At 36.6% G+C, this 24,347-nt stretch overlaps 1 protein-coding gene across 1 annotated transcript in view; it reads right to left on the reverse strand.

The window, feature by feature from the left end:
• ipo11 (importin 11) overlaps positions 1-24,347 on the reverse strand; it is a 174,434-nt gene that overhangs the window by 126,681 nt on the left and 23,406 nt on the right. The window contains exons 3-5 of the mRNA XM_016516984.1: positions 16,621-16,721; positions 16,188-16,260; positions 13,465-13,668 (exon numbers count right to left, since the gene is read on the reverse strand). Coding sequence (XP_016372470.1) covers positions 13,465-13,668; positions 16,188-16,260; positions 16,621-16,721 — 378 coding nt within the window. The remainder of the gene's footprint in view (positions 1-13,464; positions 13,669-16,187; positions 16,261-16,620; positions 16,722-24,347) is intronic.

Consider the following 24,347-nt stretch of genomic DNA (forward strand, 5'->3'; position numbering starts at 1 on the left):
TTTTTTTTTTTTTATAAATTCACTTTTATTCAACAACAAAGCATCAAGTTTTAGTCTCTACTTTGTAGGAACAATCCGGGAGAAGAAAAAAAAGTAGAGTAATTAAGTGATGTTAACTTGGAAAGTGCATTTCTACACATTACATCAGAACTCAAAGGTGTTGCATTACTGTTTATACTGCCTGTTCTGTAGGTTTCCACGAGCAAGATCACAAAGCAATATCAATATTTATTTTACTATATTTCACATGAAAACAACATCTATATTCATACCACACACCTTCTTACAAGCAATCAATAATGACTTTCGATTGAGTTCACAGAACCGTTTCTTCAGTCAAATTCAATTCAACAGGATCATATTAATCTGTGATGCTTTAACACATGAGCTTGAGATCACAGTATACAGTATTTCCCTGGACATACTTTGGTCTTGCACTTGTGGCACATCATTTACACCACTGCAATAGCCATATGGTTGCAGAAGGCACAAACACGCACCTGACCTGTTGCTACAGGCAGAGCATATAGAGCAAACTGATGGCTGGAGAATGCAGGTAATAGAATGTGTCCACAATGGACAGGACAATAAAACAAAGCATTTGAAAAGTGACCTTGGGAATTCAATACATCACACATTCCCATTTTGTTTTGCACACTGCATTGCAGTAGTGTTAATTTTGTCAGCTATTTTTCATTTAGTCTTAGTGCTATGTCAAATGTAACTTTTAGTTTTTATCATATTTAGTCAACTTGACATGTTTTAGTTTTAGTCAAGTTTTAGTCGACTAAATGTCTGAGAATTTTAGTCTAGTTTTAGTCAGTGGAAACTTACACATTTTTATCATATTTTCGTCTTACTGTATAATGGTTAAAATGATGAAAAAAATATATTATTTTGCTACATTTTAATTGCAATGATTGCTGTCATTTGGGAAATGTATTTTTACATTTCTTCAGAAAGTGAATGGTTGCCAGATTGCATAAAGCAAAAAACTCTGCCGTACATATCAGTTTAAAAGAAAAGCTCTGATTGGGGGATTTGAGGTCTTGATATCTGGCAACCGCAAACATGAACGCTCGCATACGTGACCCTGGACCACAAAACCAGTCTTAAGTCGCTGGGGTATATTTTTAGCAATAGCCAAAAAAACATTGTATGGGTCAAAATTATCGATTTTTCTTTTATGCCAAAAATAATTAGGATATTAAGTAAAGATCATGTTCCATGAAGATATTTTGTAAATTTCCTACTGTAAATATATAAAAATTTAATTTTTGATTAGTAATATGCATTGCTAAGGACTTCATTTGGACAACTTTAAAGGTCGATTTTTTTGCACCCTCAGATTCTTGAGTCTTGTACAGCAGTCTGAAATGTTTTGGCTTCACTTTTTTCAACAAAAATAAAAAAAAGTTTTTGTTCTTTTAACTACATTTTAGTCTCGTCTTTTTTCGTCAACGACACTGCATGTTCATTTGGTCTCAGTTATCGTTTAATGACCTTATTATCGTCTCGTCATCGACTAGTTTTCGTCAGAGGAAAAAAACCTCGTTGACAAACATTTTTTCGTCAGTTTTCATTAACAAAATTAACACTACATTGCAGACAACTGCATTTATTGCAGGGGCACTGCCTACAAAAGTCTGCATCTCCTCAAAAGAAAACTAAAATAAAATAATAATAATAATAATAATAATAAAGATAACTGACAGTAAAAATATATTCACATTTTAGAAATTTAACCAAAATGATTTCTGAAGGATCATGCGACACTGAAGACTGGAGTAATGATGCTGAAAATTCAGCTTTGCCATCACAGAAATAAATAAAAATTTTAAATATATTTAAATAGATACAAGTTATTTTTTCACAATAGTACTATTTGTATTGTATTTTTGATCAAATAAATGCAGCCTTGGTGAACATAAGAGACTTAAAAAATAGTCTCTACTTTTTAGGATTTCTGAAGGAAATTTATGGAAATATGAGATTACAAGTGGATAAAGTTTAATAAGGATTTAGCATCTCTTTTGCATCCATAAATCGCATTAATAAATTAAAATAATCGCTCATTAATAATGTTTATAAACAATTTACAAATAATTCAATTATATTAAAAAGTACATTGCTATTAAAAACTAAATAAAATTAAAAAAATTAAATATTTTATTCATTTAAATCAAATTATATTTAAATAGACACCATCACACGCCACTGATTTATTATCCTTGCTTTTAAAAAAAAAGCATTTTCAAAAGCAACAAAAGCACACAGTTCTACTACCTCAATCAGCAGAGTGCAATTTGATATACTGCAAATGTTCTTGTTCTGAAAAACGTCAACATCTTCATTTCACAGATGAAAGATCATCTGTAAGATATGCAAAAGGTGCCCAATTTGTGTATCTGCAAAGAGGACACTTTTTTTCAGCACAATTAATATTGAAATTTTGATCTACGCTGCAAAATGCAAATACGGTTTACATTTGCCAAAAGGCTCAAAATAGTTATTTGCCATTTGTAGTGCATGTGTGGCAATTGTTGGAAAGACCAGGTGGCAAATGATAGTTATCATGAGAGCAAATGATGTGTAGACTGTGAAGCACATTTAAAAAAAAACTCTCCAACAGCATGAGGGTTTCTTTATTGTTGTTGTTGTTGTTGTTGTTATTTGTGCATTTATATGGTATGATACAGACTTGCTAACACAGCCTAGCAACAGGTGAAATTATCAACAACTACCAAAAGCCAGAGTGAAAGACCAGCCGCAATAATCGTCTGAGAGTGCACATGTTCAAATTAGGTTCATTAACAGAAGCATATCATGCACTTAAGAATGTATAGTAATTGCTAAATTACCATGGAAAAGTTTTTATTCTAATCCTTAAGATATACAGGTGCATCTCAATAAATTAGAATGTCGTGGAAAAGTTCATTTATTTCAGTAATTCAACTCAAATTGTGAAACTCGTGTATTAAATAAATTCAATGCACACAGACTGAAGTAGTTTAAGTCTTTGGTTCTTTTATTTGCGATGATTTTGGCTCACATTTAACAAAAACCCACCAACTCACTATCTCAACAAATTAGAATACTCCATAAGACCAATAAAAAAAAACATTTTTAATGAATTGTTGGCCTTCTGGAAAGTATGCTCATTTACTGTACATGTACTCAATACTTGGTAGGGGCTCCTTTTGCTTTAAATACTGCCTCAATTCGGCGTGGCATGGAGGTGATCAGTTTGTGGCACTACTGAGGTGGTATGGAAGCCCAGGTTTCTTTGACAGTGGCCTTCAGCTCATCTGCATTTTTTGGTCTCTTGTTTCTCATTTTCCTCTTGACAATACCCCAGAGATTCTCTATGGGGTTCAGGTCTGGTGAGTTTGCTGGCCAGTCAAGCACACCAACACCATGGTCATTTAACCAACTTTTGGTGCTTTTGGCAGTGTGGCCAGGTGCCAAATCCTGCTGGAAAATGAAATCAGCATCTTCAAAAAGCTGATCAGCAGAAGGAAGCATGAAGTGCTCCAAAATTTCTTGGTAAACGGGTGCAGTGACGTTGGTTTTCAAAAAACACAATGGACCAACACCAGCAGATGACATTGCACCCCAAATCATCACAGACTGTGGAAACTTAACACTGGACTTCAAACAACTTGGGCTATGAGCTTCTCCACCCTTCCTCCAGACTCTAGGACCTTGGTTTCCAAATGAAATACAAAACTTGCTCTCATCTGAAAAGACGACTTTGGACCACTGGGCAACAGTCCAGTTCTTCTTCTCCTTAGCCCAGGTAAGACGCCTCTGACGTTGTCTGTGGTTCAGGAGTGGCTTAACAAGAGGAATACGACAACTGTAGCCAAATTCCTTGACACGTCTGTGTGTGGTGGCTCTTGATGCCACTTAAACTACTTCAGTCTGTGTGCATTGAATTTATTTAATACACGAGTTTCACAATTTGAGTTGAATTACTGAAATAAATGAACTTTTCCACGACATTCTAATTTATTGAGATGCACCTGTAACCTAAAGTCATAATGAATCCTGCATAATCCAATCATTACTGACCACACTGAGAACACTATACAAAACCTGACCATTAACAGAAGACCATTAACAGAAGCAGCAGTTTATGTTGTGCTACAGGTCAGATGGAGGGGTCAGCACAACCTAAATTATTTCCTTCCTCTCCAAAATAATTTGACACAGTAAAATAAGTAAACTTTAAAACTAAGTGTAACCTCTCGACAGAAACTTGAACATTTCACCTACACTCTGAACTTACAGTCAAGCGATGAACTCATAGCGTTTGCCCAACAAATGTGTGTGGCTAACATCAACTTCTGAAACTGACAGAGAAAATAATCACAATTGAAGACAAGCAGTGAGGATGCGGAGCTATTCGTTGGCCGTTGCCCTCGCCCAAAATTGAGGTCAGGGAAAGTTTTTTAAATTGTTGGTCTAACTTGAATGGATATACTCCAGTGTAAGTGTTCACACTCGACCGTGTCTCGCTCCTGGTTCCATGATGATTAGACATTAGATGATTAAACTGTATTTGCACTTGATATTAAAAACCGTTTTGGATAATCTGATCACAAGCGGTCTGTGCTAAATATAGGCACAGTTGATCCAAAATGTTTAAAGGGGACATATCATGAAAATCTGACTTTTTCCGCATTTAAGTCCTATAATCGGGTCCCCAGTGCATCTACCAACCCAGAAAACATGAAAAAGGACAGCCCAGTAACTTTGTTTTGGTAAGCCTTTCTCTGCAAGCATGTGAAAAAACGAGCCGCTCAGATTTCGCTCCCCTAGTGACGCAGGAAGGGGATCATAATATAATATATCCGCCCCTTAATCTGCATGTTTCCACCCACGGCGCCGCTGTCACTTAATACACAGATCTAATATAAACATGCGATTTCTTTCCCAGCTGTCTTTCCCACCGTCACAGACATAACCGACTGTGTTTTTGTAACTAATGTGTGTTTTAAACATAAACTTCTGTGTATTTGACAGTAAGCACAATAAGACATGAAAGAACTTACTTTAGTACTCACATGACATGTGACAGCCGCTTTCTGTGTGCGTGCTTCGGATATGCGCGCTCAGAAAACACTACATCAGAAGTTTAAACTGATCTGGCTTTAAAATGCATGATTTCAGCGCGATATACATGATAATCAAAACCAAACAGACGTTTTTTTGGCAGATTATTTGAGGCACGAGCTGTAAAATCACAGCCCTATTCTGGAAAAGGGGGCGGGGAGCAGCAGCTCATTTGCATTTAAAGATACATGCACAAAAACAGTGTGTTTCTTCTTCCACTCAAAACAGGCATTTTCAAAATGATATAATAAATGATCTGTGGGGTATTTTGAGCTGAAACATCAGACACATTCTTGGGACACCTGAGGCATCTTGTAAAAAGGGGCATAATAGGTGCCCTTTAAAAACGAAGTCAAATCTGTGCACTGGTCAGCACCAATAGCATGGTGGGCACTGACATATAGCGCCACTGTGCTGCGGGCATCCCAGCTTGTGGACCTTCCTCGATCCCGCCCATTCTCTCTCTCCCACTTTGCTTCCTGTCATTACTCACTGTCCTATCAAAATAAAGGCAAAAAATGCCCAAAAAAAAACACTGTACAGCAAAGGATTGCTTTCTCACCTGTCAGTCAACCATTGTGCTAAAAAAAGATTTAAACTCAAAATGAGCCAAATTTAAATTTACCCAAAATGAGGTTAGATTAGATATGTAAGTATATTTGGAAGGAGTCTGGCACTTCTATTTTGTTTTTTTGTTTTTTTTACTTTATGTAACAATCCGATGCAATATATTTAGTCATGAAATCAGAGACCCTGCTCTCTCAATTCAGTTCAAGTTGCACAGGAAGCGCAATTTTGGGTACATATAGGGGGTGTATAATATATAAATGGTCTCACCTAACCACATCGAATCACATAAGGTCATGGACTTGTTTAACTTTAAGACACTGATTTACTTTCAAGGCCTGTTCATAAGTGCAAACAAAAAACCCCAACTGACAAACATTTTCAGTAAAAATACTAATTTCACTGATAAATATAGAAATATATATTGCGAATTAAAGAAAAATATAACATGTGTACTAATGCTGTGTTCGATACATCGATACGACAGAGATTTGTCCCTGTATCGATATTGTGGCACGTGTGCAGCAGTGGACCGTGCTTAATTTGAATACAAGAACACCGTTTAAAATAGAGTGGAAAAGTGTGAGGTTCCTAAAAAAAATAATGAATAGAGCATAATATATTGGCTACAACAAAATATAATCTGGCCGCAGAGGACACGTAATCCTCTACACAGAGCTTGCCACTTGCGCAATACGGAAATATCTGCTAAGTGTGTTACTTATCTTTGTCAACCTGGCAACCATGTGTACACGCTCTCTCTCCACTGTGGATAAACGCGCTTGCTTTCTGAAAACACCGATTAGCTTGCAGTTTAGCGATCTCCACTTCTATATTCTATCTATTATCATCAGAAAAGTGTAATTCATCAAGTGTTCATTTACGAGAGAGAGAGAGAGAGAGAAAGAAAGAGAGAGGCTGTGTATGAATTACCACCATTTTGCCGTGTTTCTCTATTAACAGCAAAGCTGTGGCTTTAATTCCTTTAGATACAATGATGTTACCAGCTTCTTGTTGAGAAAGATAATGTAGCTCTTGAGCGATTAAGCTATTTTATTGATAAAATTGTGGGGCAGCACTGATAAGTTTGTTGCTGAATGTCTGTGCACACGCACAACGTGATCTGTGTGCGTGACTGAGCGTGTGTGTGCATTAGATACAGAAGACAGCGCATTAGTTTAGAACTCTTCTAATTTTTATTTTTTAAATGTAGAGAGTGCGTTAATTTGTGCAATGATAACCTACCAGCAATGTAAATATGATTTTTTTCTGCTGAGGTGAAATTCAGTGCAGTCCTGTATTGTGATATGTATCGTATCGTGGCCTCTGTATTGTGATACGTATCGTATTGTGACTTTGCTGGTGATACACAGCCCTACTGTGTACAGTTAGACTCCTACAAGTCAAAATTCCTATTCACCATGTCAATATTTATCTTTATGATGGAAAGGATTGAAAACTAAACAATCAAAACCCAAACCAAACACAAAACAAAAACAAAAACAAAAAATGTTTACAAAACAATAGGAAAAGACAAGACAAATCCAAACCAAATAAAACAAACACAAACAAACCAAAAAAAAGCAAAACATGTAGTGTGGTCCTGTTAGCCACCATCTGGCTGAAAAGTGCAGCTTTCTCCATTGACAGCCATTCAAAAGTGTATTAAAATAAAAAAAAATTTGTAAACAGCAATATCATTAATATGACAAAATAGATGTGCTGGTACTGAGATGAATGTGAATGCCAACGGATGTTTTTCTCAGGGTATTACAGACCTCCTTGCCTGAGATGTTTCTTAATAACAGCTGTAAACAGGGCCCAAGTTATGTGAAGTGCCTGATAAAGCACTTTCGGCCTCTGTACGTCAATGCTTTGTTTGACATGAAATACTGAAAGCGAGGCTGTTATAGCACTGTCATTAAAGCTCTCATCCCAGTTTCACAGAGCTCAAGGTTAGTCCGATTTCTCCCATTGATGAAGATTTATTTCATCTATTCTTCTCCTACGTTGTGAATTCACACTCAATAAATGCAGACTAATTTACAACGTAAGACAGAAAACATACTAGTAAAATGTCCCGAAAAGAAGTTGGAGGGAAAAAAAAAATGCACATGCCATTTTTCAAAATCATCTTCGCACTACGTGTATCTTTACAGCAGAGCGACAAGGTTTATAAGCAAATAAATCCTCAAAGTGACTCAAAACAACCTGAAACAAATTGCTACCATTGGTGCAGTGAGCAAAGCCAATCCATCATCTTTATATATCCAAGCAGACTTAATTTTTTTTGGGACTTACAATTTGAAGAAACTTTTCAACAAAGTTGCTAATTCCTCACAATACACAGCGGCTCGTATCACTGTTTAACAGAAGACGATTGTTCTGTGCCGTTTCATTAGCTAGAAGAAAGATTACAAGCAACTTTGCTCCCATGTTGCAAAATATTAAGAAATACAGTGTGCAGCTGTGGTTTACATACAATCCCCACCTCCAGATGAAGACTGTCACATGTGCACACAATTAAATATGCCTATGGCAGGTGTTCGCTGCCTAGCCTAAATAAGAAATATCAGTTCGGGAGCTTTGAGGTGTATTGGGCCTCTAGACTTGGGAGTTATTAACAGCAAAGCACCTGGCATGTCTCATTACAATACAACCACTGGAGAATTTTACTGAGCTCCAGGAACCTCCAAAAGCAAGTGAACGCTTGTTGAATACTGAATATGAATGCTGAGGGGTTCAGGACCCACAACGTGTACGGATAAGCGCTCAGGGCTTTACTATGACATATCTCTTACTAGATGGGAAGCATAATGAAAACATGCCACATGATATAATTGTACCTGTAAATTACTTTAAAACACACTCACTTTTAAGGCCTATTCACATCAAGCACAAAACCAAAAACTCACCAGACAATACAGTTTTTACTCATTTTAATGCAAAACATGGTCAGAAATGTACTTTTCCATAAAGGGCCAATATTTGCCCCCGGGACTGACTTTCAGAGGCATTTTTTACCTTTAGGATTACCTTATTAAATGTATGTGCTGTCTGTTGTTTATAATTACATTTTGCAATATTTATGACACATTTATTCAACTAGTTCAAATCAATCAGAATAATATAAGCTGTTACCAGTAAAAAATAAATACATAAAAAATAATTCTATAGAAATATATAAACTGAACAGCCACAACATTAAAACCACCTGCCTAATACAGTGTAGGTCCCACTCGTGCTGCCAAAACAGCTCTGATACTTTGAGGCATAAGACTTTTGAACGTGTCCTGTGGTGGCACCAAGACATTAAATAAAATTCTGCAAGTTGCGAGGTGGGACCTCCATGGATCGGATTTGTTGGTCCAGTACATCCCACAGATGCTTTGGAGGCCAAGGCAGCACCTTGAGCTCTTTGCCATGTCCCCCCCAAACCATTGCTGAACAATTTCGGCAGTGTGGCGGGGTGCATTATCCTGTTGAAACAGACCACTGCCATTAAGGAGTGTACGTGGTGTGCAACAATCTCTAGGAAGGTGGTACGGTTTAAAATAACAACCGGCCTGCCTTCTTCCCATACGTAGCAAACTGCAATGCACTGTGTGTTCTGACATCTTTCCATCATGGACAGCATTACGTTTTTCCAGCCATTCGAGCTACAGCAGCTCTTCTGTGGGATCCAACCAGACGGGCTAGCCTTTGCTCCCCACGTGCATCAGTGAGCCTTGGGCCACCTGATCTTCCTTGCACCACTAGGTACTAACCACTGCATACCGGAAACACCCCACAAGACTTGCTGTTTCGGAGATGCTCTGACCCAAATCATCTATTCTAGCCATCAGTATTTAGCCCTTTTTCGACCATTTTTCCTGCTTCCAACACATGAAATTCAAGACCTGACTGTTTACTTGTTGCCTAATATATTCCACCCCTTGACAGCTGCCATTGTTAGGACATAATCGATTATTCACTTCACCTGTCAGTAGTTTTAACGTTGTGGCTGTTCAGTGTATTGCAGATTAATGAAAAATATAATATTGAAGTGTACAGCCAGCCTGCTCCATTTCGATGTAGCAGATGCAAAAAACAAAAAATAAAATACACAAAAAATGTATTTCATGTAACTATGAAAATATATTACTTTCCATTGCACTACTTTTTGCTTTTTCTTTGTTACAGTTTAGGCTTTTAAAATGATCCTTGCACTCAGAGACCAATTATATCAACTGCTGTCAGCTTCACAATGTACAATTTTAGACATGTTTTCTTTGGTTAAACTATGGTTAGTGTATCAAAAACCATGGTTAATTTGTGGTTACCATGGTTTGACAATAGTAACCATTGTCTTTGGATTTATAGTAAAATCATCGTTAATTTTCGTAAGGGTTGTGTTGTTGTCTGCCCTAACTCCCCTAAACCTATTATAACATATGATTATTTGTCTGCTAAATTACTACTGTAACATTACAATAGATAATAATGATGTCCTTTATACAGTATTTTGAGTGATGACTGATGAGCAATGGGCTGCTAGTAAACAAAGTAAAAACAATAGCATATTTACAGATGAAACGGACCTGCACTCGAAACCCTGAACAGTAGGCCTAGTTTTGCTTCTCTGATCCACCTGTGCGCTTCCACAGTCCACTCCATTCTCTCTCTCATTGATTACTCTGATCTGATCCAAACCGTTTGGCGGAGGCGCGGAGAGCGCGCGAGCCGAAGCATTGCCAGTCACGACTGATGCACTTTTTATCTAAACATTGTCATGATATTCAGAGAAAATATTTCTCTTTATAGACTTAAACACTTTGATCACAAGTCTATCATTTGTATTTAAAGTCAACTCTGAAGTAAATTTTTCAGTTTTTTGAGACCATATTATATCTGCGCATGCAACATACATACTGATCACCAACAATCCCAGAAGATCCGATGTGACAAGCACCTGGATGAGAGGAACCTGTGTGTTTGTCGCACCTTTAGATGCATCATGTCATGAATTCAAAATTAACTTGTGGAGCGTTCATAAATGCCACATACTGTGCGGCTCCACTGATGTGCTGAAGCGCACTTCTGCTCTGAATTAGTGAGTCACGGATTTCCTCTCTGAAATCCTCAAGGCTAATGTGACGCCAGCGGTGATCCTTATGCCAACACAATAAAATCAGATCTGTTTATTACTTTGGCTGATGACTATAGTTCCCATATGGACACTCAATTCAGTCTTGTTAGCCTTGCCCACACCCACTAGTCATTAATCTTGTTTTATACAGTGAGCCTGGACAGTGCTTTTTACAAGTCTATATAAAAAGTAACCTGTCCTCTGGAGGTCTTTAAAGTCCAAACAGCATGCCAAATAGCAGCTTTAAAGGGGGACAGTTCAACCAAAAGTAAAAGTTCTGTCAACATTCACTTACCCTTGTGTTATTTTAAACCTGTCTGAATTACTTTCTACTGTGGAATATAAAAGTAAATATTTTGAAGAATGTTGGTAACAAAGCCAAACGGTTACAACTGACTTTAATTTATATGGTCAAAAACACATTTGAGACATTTCTCAAAATAGTCTTTTATTTAAATTTTTGGGTGAACCGAGCGCACAGTTAAATATTTATGTAATGTTGCTGCAGAGCTTTTTGCATTCATTTTATTCTTTGTAAATTGAGAATAGGTTTGTAAAAATAATAATAATTATTATTTGCTTACCCCCAAAACCACATCAATAACACCCATTTATCAACACTGAATCACTTACTTTATTTTGGATATTATTCAGCATTATTATTTATTATAATAAAGTGATCAATATTACCATAATTGACTTTAAACTACAGATACTATAGAAGAAAATCAGACTTCCCAAGTAGTTTTTTGTTTTCGTTAGTTTTTTTCTTTCATGAGGAGCATGAGCTTTTAAGGCTTTCGTTTAAAAAATAATATCACTAAGTTTTGATTTATGTTTTATAGGTTTAACAAAGAAAATGTAAAATCGTTTCCTGGTTGGGAATCACTGTTCTAAGCTCTTCACATTGAGAAGTTGAGAAAAGAGTTTTCAGAGGTTAAATGAAAATTATGTCTTATTGGAGAAGAAAGGACCTGCATTAACATGAACAAATGCTGGTGATAAATCACTTGTCAAAATTACAGGTCTCGCTGCAACATGGGAAGGTACAGGTTAGAGCTGGGCGGTATGACCAAAAATTTATATCACGGTATTTTTCAAAATTATACCGGTTTCACGGTACAAGACGGTATTTTTTTTTTTTCATGCATGACCGAGTGTTAACCATATTTTCTCCTGTTTGAGAGGAAATACTGCAGTATATTGACTTAGAATGCCCTATTTTACTATCATGAATATACTGGTATTGCGGTATTTTCAAAATTCATATCATAACAAAAATAAAAACCGGTATTCGGTATGAACCGGTATACCGCCCAGCACTAGTACAGGTGTCTTATCACTGCAGTTCTAGCGGCCAGTCAGAACGTCAGTGCAATGTAGAGGAGGGGGAAATGTGATGCAGTTCCAAGTCAAAACATCTGCTGATATTTCACACAGGAATGCTCATACATCTCTTGGGACGCTGTGAACTGGGGCAGAGGGTGTGCGTGTGCGCAGCTGAACAGTGCCTCCTAGAGGCACATGCTAGTAGAGTAGAAAAAATTATGAATGACAGTCTGTCAATGAGAGCTGCTCTCTAAGATGCTCTCTAATAAAAGAAGGTTGAAAAAAGGCTCATGCCCAGCAAATAAATAAACTAAATAAATAATTATGATAACAATAATTCTGCATATTAATAAATATATGCACATATGTATGTATACACAGACACACACACAATACTATAATATTGTATTTAATCCATATATATTTTGCAATTATTGAAATGCATGCTTTAAAAACAATAACAACAATTTGTTTCAAAATCATATATATTTGTAATGCATGCATATTAGACAGAAAACAAAAGATAATAGTGATACACCAAAATTTCGGCAACCAAAAAATTTTCAGCAGAAACAGCAATTTTCCGTTTCAAGCTGAAATGGTTTTGGAGGGCCAAATGTGACGTCTAATTAGCGTTTCTCCAATGGCGCATTTTAACCATGTCAGTGACTACTTCATGCACACAACATATATAAGCTACAACAGGTAAACATGTTAGCTGTGTGGACGCTTGTGCTGGATTAACAATACTGATTTAATAAATTACACAAAGTTTAAATAAAGTAAAAATCAGCAAACATTGTGGAACCAATTAAATAAGAAACAAATGTTTAAAAAAAACTTCCAAAATCACTTTAGATAAACGGCAAAAGTCAACAGGCTTTTCAAAATCCAAAATACTGCCAAACAGGCACTTTTGCATTTCGTTTTGAAACTAAATCATCCGCGATCGTCTTGTCTGTCTCACCTCACCTCACTCTTCTTGTCAGTCAGCTCGACTCACTCTCCTCACTGGAGAAATTAAATCTGATCTGTGATGCGACTGTCGTTCGGCACGCTGCATTGAGCAGCCACGTTCAGTTTTTAATTGTGGTATCTGTTCTTTTACTGAACTAAATTATTTTTATTACTATAAAATCAAAACGACGGTGGGGGTCGGTGCCGCGGTGGGCAAGTGACGTAACCGGTGTTTTGCGGCTTAACAACGGTATCACCGTCAGCACCGTCTATCGCGGCAAGCCTAATAGTCAACTAGAAAAAAAAATCCTAAGGAAAAGGTTGAGCAGAAAATAAGAGAGTTGAAGGTAAGGAGCTCTACTCACATCCTGAAAGAGTCTCCTATCAGTGGCGAGGCGTTTGGAGGCCAGAGTCTTGGTGACGTGGTAGAAGGTGAGCAGGGCTCTGTGCTGCTGAAGACTGTCCTGAACTTTCACAGACTCCAGCAGAATAGGGATCAGCTCGGGCCACTGCCGAGGACAGTCCAAACGGGCCACTTTAGCGATGAGCACTGCTATCTGTGTGGCGATCTGCAATACAAAAGCTTCATTTCAAGGAAACATCCAGCAGCAGATTTCACAGCTGGCTGTGAATACATCAACATTCATTTAAATGTGAAATTAATGACTATTGAAGTAACAGTCATCACTTCCTGTGGGCATTTAGCCCTTTCAAACACCTCTTAAATGGTTATGAGATTTTAATTAACCATTTCAATTAAATTAATTAATCCAAAATCCATAAATGCAGAAGTGTTACCACCATTACAACAGCAATTACAGCAAATAAATCTCTTTGACATTGTGGCTGTAATGAAGGAGGAGACTTATAATTTAGCATATTTTACTTTACAGCATTTTTACATGCAACAATATATTCAGTACTGAGGGAGACAAAACAACCATATTCATTACCCACTAATAAATGGACCTCAATGTCCTAAATTGTTGTTACAGCCATGCATCATACACTTAGTAAAAACAACTTAATGTAATTATTGTACTATTATTATTATATATATTTTAAAAAAATCAATGTCTCCAAGATTGTTCAACAACACATTACAGCACAGATTTTAAGTGCTTTTTGACTCCAGGCACATTGATTTTTCACTAGAATCACAGATCAGACTCCTACCCACTAAAACAGAGGAGTTTAATGGTACTGAAAAAAACATTTCTGATAGTTCATTTTATTGGATGACTGTGTATGTGTATATATACACACACATACATACATACATATATATATACATACATACACAAGAGGTTTGAAGGCAATTGTTTTAGTGCCAAAAACAATCTATGGAAAAACGGTGTATGTATGTGATGCACACAATTGTTTTTGTGTGCGTGTTTTGTTTTGTTCAGTTTTTTGGCAAAGCAATAATCTGTTCTGAATTATTTAACACTCAATGCAAACTACAAAGCAATGTTCTAACTAAGATTATAATTGCAAATTAGACCGAAGTACCAAAATATTCCATTCAAGTGATCTGTTTTGTAATAATAGGAATAATTAGTGGTACATTCCATACATCTCCAAATACATTTTCTCATTTACATTTATGCATTTAGAATACACTTTTATTCAAAGCCACTTCCAGTGCATTTCATGTATACATTTCACTATTATGTGCATTTCCTGAGAACTGAAGCTGCCATGACCTTGGTGTTGCTAGCAGCACACTCTTCCAGTTAAGTTACCAAATAAATACATGAGTAAATATTTATAATATATTAATATTATTACAATTGTTGCAAAACCATTCACTATTTATTTCTGTATTTTATTTTTAATTTCCCTCTGTTTTTTCACATCGTTTTTCCACTTCAGCATCCAACATGGAAATAACAGGGCAGTGTTTGTGTACTACATCTACTTCATTCATCTGATAGTTCATTTTATTGGATGACTGATCATAAACAGAACAGGTAGAGCATATGGTCTGGGAATGAACTGCATTTGTGTGTGTGTGTGTGTGTGTGTGTGTAACCGTATGTGCACACTAACCTGGTTGACCGGCTCGTTAAAATTAGTGATGAGCCCTGCACGGAGAGATGACTTCTCTTCTTCTGAGAGAGCACTTGAGAAGAGAGAAATACAGAAAGAAAAAAATACATTTCAAATGAAACATTTTGAATGGAACCTGGATTTTAATCACTGCAGTTCCAACTGACACTAATTCAGTTACGACAATAATGCAGAAATCATTGTAACAAAAAAAAACTCCATGTAATTTCACGGCAGTGTTTGTGTACTACATCTACTTCATTCACTAATGTAAGCAAGTCTCTAGCTATTTGTGCAGTGTCAGCCATGGTTTATAATAAGAAAGCGCATTTAAGCCAACAATTAATTTTCATGTGCCTGTGACGTTACTCCAAAACAAGAATTGAGCACAGTCATTAGCCAATAATAAACCAATAGTGTGTAATACCAACCCATCTAAAAACCCTGCAGAACACAGAAACAAATGTACTGAAAAATGCAGTAACAAATGAGAAAAATATTATGATAAATGGATGTTCAAGATATGTTTTAACTTGTCAATATAATTGCTTGTGATATCGTCCTACACATTCCATCAAAATCAACATCAACCAATAATCAAAATATTAAGTTCCACTTAACTAGCTTATCAATTACTACCAGAGTTACTAGTTAAATTTGCATCTAAAATTGAACAACCCATTGTTATTATAAGAGCAGCAGATGTTGATTCAAACCCATGGCCGTCACACCTCTTTATTATAATGGCTTTTCTTATTATGATTCAGGCTTTATTCAAACTCAAGGGTCAAATTAATGCACTGTATAAAACTGCCCCAAAAAATCAATGTCTCCAGGATTGCTCAACAACACATTACAGCACAGACTTTAAGTGCTTTTCGACTACAGGCCCATTGATCTTTCACTAGAATCACAGATCAGACTCTTGCTCACTAAACAGAGGAGTTTAATGGTACTCAATCATGTCTGATAGTTCATTGTATTGGATGACTGTGTGTGTGTGTGTGTGTGTGTGTAACCGTATGTGCACACTAACCTGGTTGACCGGCTCGTTAAAATTAGTGATGAGCCCTGCACGGAGAGATGACTTCTCTTCTTCTGAGAGAGCACTTGAGAAGAGAGAAATACAGAAAATAAAAAATACATTTCAAATGAAACATTTTGAATGGAACCTGGATTTTAATCACTGCAGTTCCAACTGACACTAATTCAGTTACGACAATAATGCAGAAATCATTGTAACAAAAAAAAACTCCATGTAATTTCACATTAGACAGTGATTTTCTTAATGGGCTGTTATTAGTCGTTAGATTGAGATTTTGCTGGTCTGCTTTGACATAAATGTGATAATGGTTCTATGTGGGCGATGAAGACATCTCTGAAACGCACGATCACGTTCATCTCTGAGTTAAAGCAACAACCTTGACAGAAAAGGCTAGAAATGGCAATGAAGAATCAGATGTACTTACTGGGGTGCAACTCTTCTCCAGTAGCGATCAATACCGTTCTTGAAATAAAGGACAGCTAGCCATCTCACATTGACGTCCAGCAAGTGATTATTGAAGATGCTCTGAACAAGACCAAAGAGAAAGAGTGAGAAATGAACCTATAAACCCAAAAACAATCAAATTTTGGGGTGAAGTGAAAAGTTTAATTGTTATACTTTATTCTATAAATAGTAACAAGCCACCATATGAATTGCATCAATTTTGGGGTCGGTAATATTTTTTACATGTGTTTTTTTTTTTTATGTAAAAAATGCTCACCAAGGATGCATTTATTTGATCAAAAATTAAGAAACAGCAATATCGTGAAATATTTTTACAACTCAAAATAACTGTTTTCTATTTTAATATACGTTAAAATGCAATTTATTCCTTTGATGGCAAAGCTGAATTTTCAGCATCATTACTCCAGTCTTCAGTGTCACACGATCCTTCAGAAATCATTCTAATATATTAATTTGGTACTCAAGAAATATTTATCAATGCTGAAAATAGTTATAAAATAGTGTTGCTTAATGTTTTTGTGGAAATAAAGATATTTTTTTTTAGGATTCTCTGCTGAATATAAAGTTAAAAAGAACAGCATTTATTTGAAATAGAAATATTTTGTAACAATATAAATGTCTTTACTGTCACCTTTGATTAATTTAATAATGAATTAAATTGTTAATTTATTTCCAAAAAAAGAGTGAAAAGTTGTGTATATGTACACAATGTTTACACACACACACACACATATATACATATATGTGTGTGTGTGTGTGTGTGTGTGTGTGTGAACTTGTTTTTCTATTCTGGTGGGGACTTAAACCTGAATACACACAGACTCATGGGGACTCGTGTCACGGTGGGGACCTAAATTGAGGTCCCCACGGGTAAACAAGCTTATAAATCACACAGAATTAAGTTTTTTGAAAATCTAAAAATGCAGAAAGTTCCCTGTGAGGGGTAGGGGTTTAGGGGTAGGGTTGGTGTAGGGCAATAGAATATACGGTCTGTACAGTAGAAAAACCATTACACCTATGGAGAGTCCCCACAAGGATAGCAAACCAGACATGTGTGTGTGTGTGTGTAAAAATGAAAGAAAAAATTAATAGAAAATACATTTTCAAGCAAGAATAAAATCACATTGGTAAAAATATGCTAATATGTTAATACTAAAAATATGATGGCAGTGCCAGTACAAATTATCAAATTATTAATATTTTTATGAGAAAAAGACACAATATAACAATATAAGATTATAGGCTATGTGAACTTATGATTATTTGTCAATATATTAATATGTTTCACTGCCCTAGCCTCTCAACTAATGGCGGATGAGGGGGAGTGTCTGATGTGTTTTATTATTTTTATTTTGTTTCTTTTTAAATAAAAGTATTTTTTTGCACTTCAATTTGATGCCACTAGTGCCAGAACTCACATACATCACCTATAAAAATATGCAACAATGCGAAAAAAGAGGATTTATGCATTTCCTGAGGTGAGGTGAAGCAAGTTAGGTTAGCGAGGCAAAGGTCCAACACTGAATAATTAAAGGCTATTCAACAGTGGAGCGAGTTTCGAGGTTTAATCCAGCATGCCATGTCCGGAATAAGAGCGCGGGGAGCGAGGAGCAGGCCAAGGAAAGCTAATGCTCATTGATAAATATGTAGTAGCAGCTGCGTTCAAGAGGGAGCAGCTCTGACGCAGGGCCACCAAACCCCAAACCCCCACACTCGGCTGCTCAGAGACCAGGGCTCATTCCACTCTGCCAGATAAGAGTCCATACAGAGACCCATTTCCTACACAAGACGATGAGCAATGGGTAATAAATTACCAAGGATAGCCGAGAGGAAGAAATCTTTGTTGCATGCAAAAACAAGAGCAATGAGGGCACAATAACCAGCTCTGTTATGCAAACAGACACTTACTGCTTTCTAAATGTGACGGGTGAATATCATATCAATAGACAGCTGACAAGTAAACATGACTCAAAAAAAAAAATGACTCGCCGCCTCCGCGTAATTCACTTCAAGGTCAGTGAAAGCACCATTTGGGTAGACAAATAAGCTAAATGCGAGTCCATACAAATCAGGCTGATTTCTTTGGGTGACAGACCGAGTGACAGCAGGTTGGCTCAAATACAAACAGATAAGAGAGGCTGATGGGACGTGACAGACATCCTTATAGCGCTGCAGTCGAAGTTGACGCCTGCAGAAATCGTCGAAGGAAAAAACTCTGCTGATACGTAAAATTGTGTTCCGTTCCTTAGCAATCCTATTTCATGCTAAACCTCAATAACGAAGGAGACTGTGCCAAGTTTGAAGGCTTAAAGGATTTGAGAGGACATCTACACCACCATAGCCAGTGCTGTATGACAACACGGACGCGGCTGAGCCCCTCAGGGGACGAGAGGGCTTGGACTGGCCAGGCCTGAGGATCCACAGACACCTCATTCTTTGAAAGAGCAAGAGAAGATTTAGTCATACACAACCACAAGAGCAGAAACTGGCATTTCTGCAAATCCTGAATATTTTTTTTTATGTTCTGAATAAGGACGTCAAAAGTACAGAGCTGCCCTAAGGCCGAGTAGGAGATTTTTTAAAAGTCTGATAAACTGTGCCCACTTTTTCTTAATCTGTACTCTTACCCACAGGTTTGTGCACCCTTAATTTAAAAATCTCTGAGAAAGCCTAATGATCGATGTGTGTGTGTGTGTGTGTGTGTGTGTATATATATATACACACATGTATAGTCGGTTCTGTAAAAACACGTGAAACTTTCTGTGAAAGCACGTGAAAATACCACATTTAATAACATGTTTTTACTCCAAACTCACTTCATAACGTCAGTCGAGTGTTTGAAATAAATCCTTCTGTGAGATGATGTGGCTTCTTACACAGAATAAGGCACGCAACATATTTCATAGTATTCTAAGCAGTGATAAAGGCTGTCGATTAGCATTGCAATATTATATACTTTATTATAATAAAAATTATAATAAGACGAACTCAGATAAACCATATATTGTCGTAGTCGTGTGTTTATTAGTCATGTTGAATTAATGAAAGCAGTTAAATCTTCTGTTTATTCAGCAACCGCTATAGGAATCTCCTGGATTTCTTTTGCGGCGTATTTGGAGTTTCCATGCGAGAGCGCCCTCTGGCCTTCGGATGGAGATTTACTACTGATCACAGAACCGTGCTTCACTGATGCCTAATCGCGATTTATCGTCTTTGCGATTTAATTTCGAATAATCGTGCAGCCCTAGTTAGGATGCAGATGCAAATTTATGTTCATTATCAAAAACCGTAACATCTGTAAAAATTGTAACAACCTCAATTTTATATGGTGAAATTTAATTATTCTGACTGTTTTATTCAAATTAACCACTGGTCTTCCATAGTAGCATACATTTAGATCATGATAATAGCCACAGTTAAAACCACACATACAGCACCCTCAATACCATGGTAAAAAAATGTATCTATATGGTTTCTAGGTATCTGTATTGAAAAACAGTAGTCTAATACATTTTGTATTGCACAAAAGCTATAGCTTAATCACAAAAAATACTGTAATTATATTCCATTACTCCTTTAATACATATCTACATTAATAATATAATAAAAGTCTATATGAATATCACACATTTCTGCCACAATATCACAGTGCAGTTAGTGTTACTGGATCTCACAGCGCTTTTTAGTGTCGCGTGACCGAGATTATCAGCGAGTAAACGCATCTGCTCTAGCTAGCTCGTGCTGCGCTGCCATTTGAACTTTGAGTCGAGCGGATAAATGCTCCATGTGGCCTTATCGTTTTATCGCCCAGCCCTACTGGAAATTACAGTTCAAATTAAGCATTTTCCTTTCTTTGTGTTCCAGAAGCTTAACCTACTAGCTTAACATAGAAATCACACGCTAGATTTTTGATCAAGCATTGAGGAAGGGGGATAGGATTCTACAGAGTGATACTTCAGTAAAGATACCAGACTTTGAACTGTATGTGTAGTACAGAGCAGCGACTCAATTCGATAATGAGAGCTAGGGCTGGACAATAATTCAATAACAATATGCATCGCGATATAATTTTTTCAATAATGGTGATATGATTTGTAAACACATTTCCGATATTTCAATATACATTACCAGTGTTTCCCATATATTGATTTATTTGTGGCCTTTGACTTCGTTGAATAAACATGAGTACTGCACGTTTCAAAATCAAAACACGTCGCAGGTGTTTTATATGAATGTATCTCTGAAGGGAAAGGACTGTCTATAGAAAAGTTTCGATGGCATTTTCAATTTATCTGATAATGAAGCATTCATGAGCGGAGCTGATTTGATTACAGCCATTACTGGGGAAACCGCTAGTTCTACCGCTCTCAAAGTGCCTCCTGCTGGCAGACAATCAGTTTGCATTTTCAATAATAAGCCCGTCTCCAGCAACATGTTTTTGTTGTTGCTCTTTTCTTTCGGCAGCAACACAGAGCACTTTTCATACTCTTTATACTGGCTAAAGCACATTTGTTTCAATCTATAAGAATAATCAGCCTACACTACCAGTCAAAAGTTTTTGAACGGTAAGATTTTTAAATGTTTTTTTTGTTTTTTTTTAAGAATTCTCTTCTGCTCACCAACTTGCATTTATTTGATCCAAAGTACAGCAAAAACAGTAAAATTTTGAAATATTTTTGCTATTTAAAATAACTGCTTTCTATTTGAATATATTAAAAAATTTAATTTAGTCCTGTGATCAAAGTTGAATTTTCAGCATCATTTCTCCAGTCTGCAGTGTCACATGATCCAGAAATCATTCTAATATGCTGATTTGCTGATTATCAATATTTAAAACAGTTGAGAATTTTTTTTTCAGGATTCTTTGATGAATAGAAAGATCCAAAGATCAGCATTTATCTGAAATAAAAAGTTTTTGTAACATTATACACCATTCCATTCAAAAGCTTGGAGTCAGTATGATTTCTTTTTTTGGGGGGGAAAGAAATTATAGAAATTAATACTTTTATTTAGCAAGGATGCTTAAAAATTTTACATTTCTTGTTTGTATGAAGGCTAAATACAAATAAAATGTGAACATTAATTTATTTGTGCAGTTTTTTTTCTAAAATATTACATGGTTTTATATGAGGTGTTATAGACTTGGCAAATTAATTTTTCATAGGTTTGTATGCACAGACATCTGTTGTGGGCGTTCTTGGCAGTTTTTTTTTTTTTTTTTTTTTAAATAGTGTTCATATCGATATCGGAATTATATCGCATCGACCGAAATTAAGAAATATATCGTGATATAAATTTTGGCCATATCGTCCAGCCCTAATGAGAGCTGGCTATACGTTTTAATTTATAGTTCGCATGCAATGAAACTTCACCCTATCTATTTTTTAAATGCATGTTACAGCTCTTAATGTTAACAACAAAACTCACCACTTCCGTTATTTCACAAATATTTTAATACCTTCATATATTTGTTTTATTTAACAGCATCAAGAGTGGTGAAATTATTTACTGGTACTGACCCTAGTCCTTAATCAGCCTTCTGCTCCTCGTGCCAATGAAAACTCAAGCTCAAACCAAAACATATCATGCCCCAGGACAGCACAGTCTCCACTGTAAACACAACAAAGTGATTCAAATGTCCTCCCCATCTCCCTTTGTTCAGCATCTGAAAGGTGGCCAGATTTTACATAAAACTGGAAAACTTCACCTCTAAAGAACTTGGGGTGTTTGTAAGGAGATAAACCATGGCATTTAACAGAATTATACGCCCTGCGTTCAGAAGCATTTAACCTCTGTGCGGCTCAAAGAGCTATACTAATTCATCTGCAACCAGTATGAAGTGTAAAATATAAATTTCACATTTCAAATAAATTAGCCCATGTGCCAGTGCAGAGGACAAAAAATTGTATGAATTGCATATCATTATGAAAATGATTTGGATTCAGTATGCAAAATCAATGCCCTCCTGGACCACTTAAACCAGTGTTGTTTGGTTCGTCATCACTGGCAGTCCCTGACATCCCTTAAGAACTGCTGCATACTTCATTGGTTTAAAAAGCTTTATTTCTTATTTTATTTTGTAATAAAAGTGCTCATAAATAAAATAGTGGCATGGCATGGCATGGCATGAAATGCAAAATGAGTCATGACGGCTAATGGCCATCTGGTGATTTCAGGTGGATCAGCCTCCAACAAAATCTCCCTCAATGTCACGGCCCAGCGGCCAAGAAACCACAAGGGTCATTTCTACTATGCAGCACGTTTTCATGTGCCCATCATACGTCTTATAGCATATTTAGGATAAAATATTAAACTAATGACTTTTAAAGATGGAAGTCATATCGATTTTGTACTAGAACATGCTCTCATGCTCGGTGGTTCGAAAAATGTTATTATTATTTTTCACATAATTTACATTGTTAAAATACCTTTCTCCCCAGCCTGGCACAAACGGCTTGATTAGTTCCAGATTTTATGAAGGCCCGCCTTCCGAAAAATTAAATGTGTTGTGATTGGTTAGCTGTCCCAGTGCGTTGTGATTGGCGAACAGCTTAGACGGTGTTTCAGTACTGCCCCGCCCAGTCTTTGAGTTTGTATAAACATCAACAAGCTGAAAAATAAAACCAAAGTCTTTTTTTTTTTTTTAGATAATGTAATCTTGTTAAAATTGATTTCATAAAATTGGTATCGAAAAATGTATCGTTCAGGAACCGGTATCAAAGTCAAGGTATCGGTATCTATATCGAAAAAATTTTAACGATACCCAGCCCTATGAACTAGAGCAGGGATGGGCAACTGGCGGCCCGCAGTGTCTTTTAGAACGGCCCGCTGGATCATATTAGACTCGGATGATCAATTTTAAAACATTTGAAAAGCAAGTCACGTAAATGATCTTTTCACCAAGTTCAAGGGGATACCCATATGTTTGGAAATCCGTATTTTATTTAAATCGCCATCACACCACTGCTCACAAACAACGGGGATGCCAGAGTTGCACTTGCCTAAAATTTCAAATGTAAAATTCATAGTCAACAAAACTTTTTGCCAAATGCATGACAGAAATGTTTGCACTGGACTATCTTCTTATTAGGGTTTCCGCGGGTCCTTAAAACGTCTTAAGTTAAATTGTTTAAATTTAAGGCCATGCAAACTCTTAAATGGTACAAAAAGTCTAAATTATAAGAGGTCTTTGGGGACGGAAAGACAAGAATTGCTATATGGATTAATATGACGATTAAACTTCAAAAAGCTGTGATTTCACTGAATAAACTTTTTTCAGGGGGGCGCCAGCATCTGTCAAGGGGGGCGCGAGCATCAGTTAATTCAGAGAAGTTCCCTTGAGAATTTATGAATATGAGTTAACAAATCTTTAGCCATCCACTAGGGGGCAATCTGACTCCCACTGCTGGGTTGGCATGTTATCTCAGAAACAGGCTCAGCAATCACATTGAATCAGGTAAACTGGTTATATATTTGTGTTTCAGAATAATTACGCACGCTATACCTGGGGTGGTTCTAAACCCTTTTTAGGTGGGTTTCAGCCCCCCTATCTGTCACCTTAGCCCCCCAAAACTATCTTAACGATCAGGCCAGTGCTGCTTCCTCGAGAAAGTTGTTCATTCTCACGTGTTTTAAGTCTTGTCAGTTTAAACATTAAAGTAATTTTAAGCCATTTAAGCCCAAGAC

This window comes from Sinocyclocheilus rhinocerous, unplaced genomic scaffold, assembly GCF_001515625.1.
Source record: "Sinocyclocheilus rhinocerous isolate Xijiao unplaced genomic scaffold, SAMN03320098_v1.1 scaffold988, whole genome shotgun sequence".
Lineage (NCBI taxonomy): Eukaryota > Metazoa > Chordata > Actinopteri > Cypriniformes > Cyprinidae > Sinocyclocheilus > Sinocyclocheilus rhinocerous.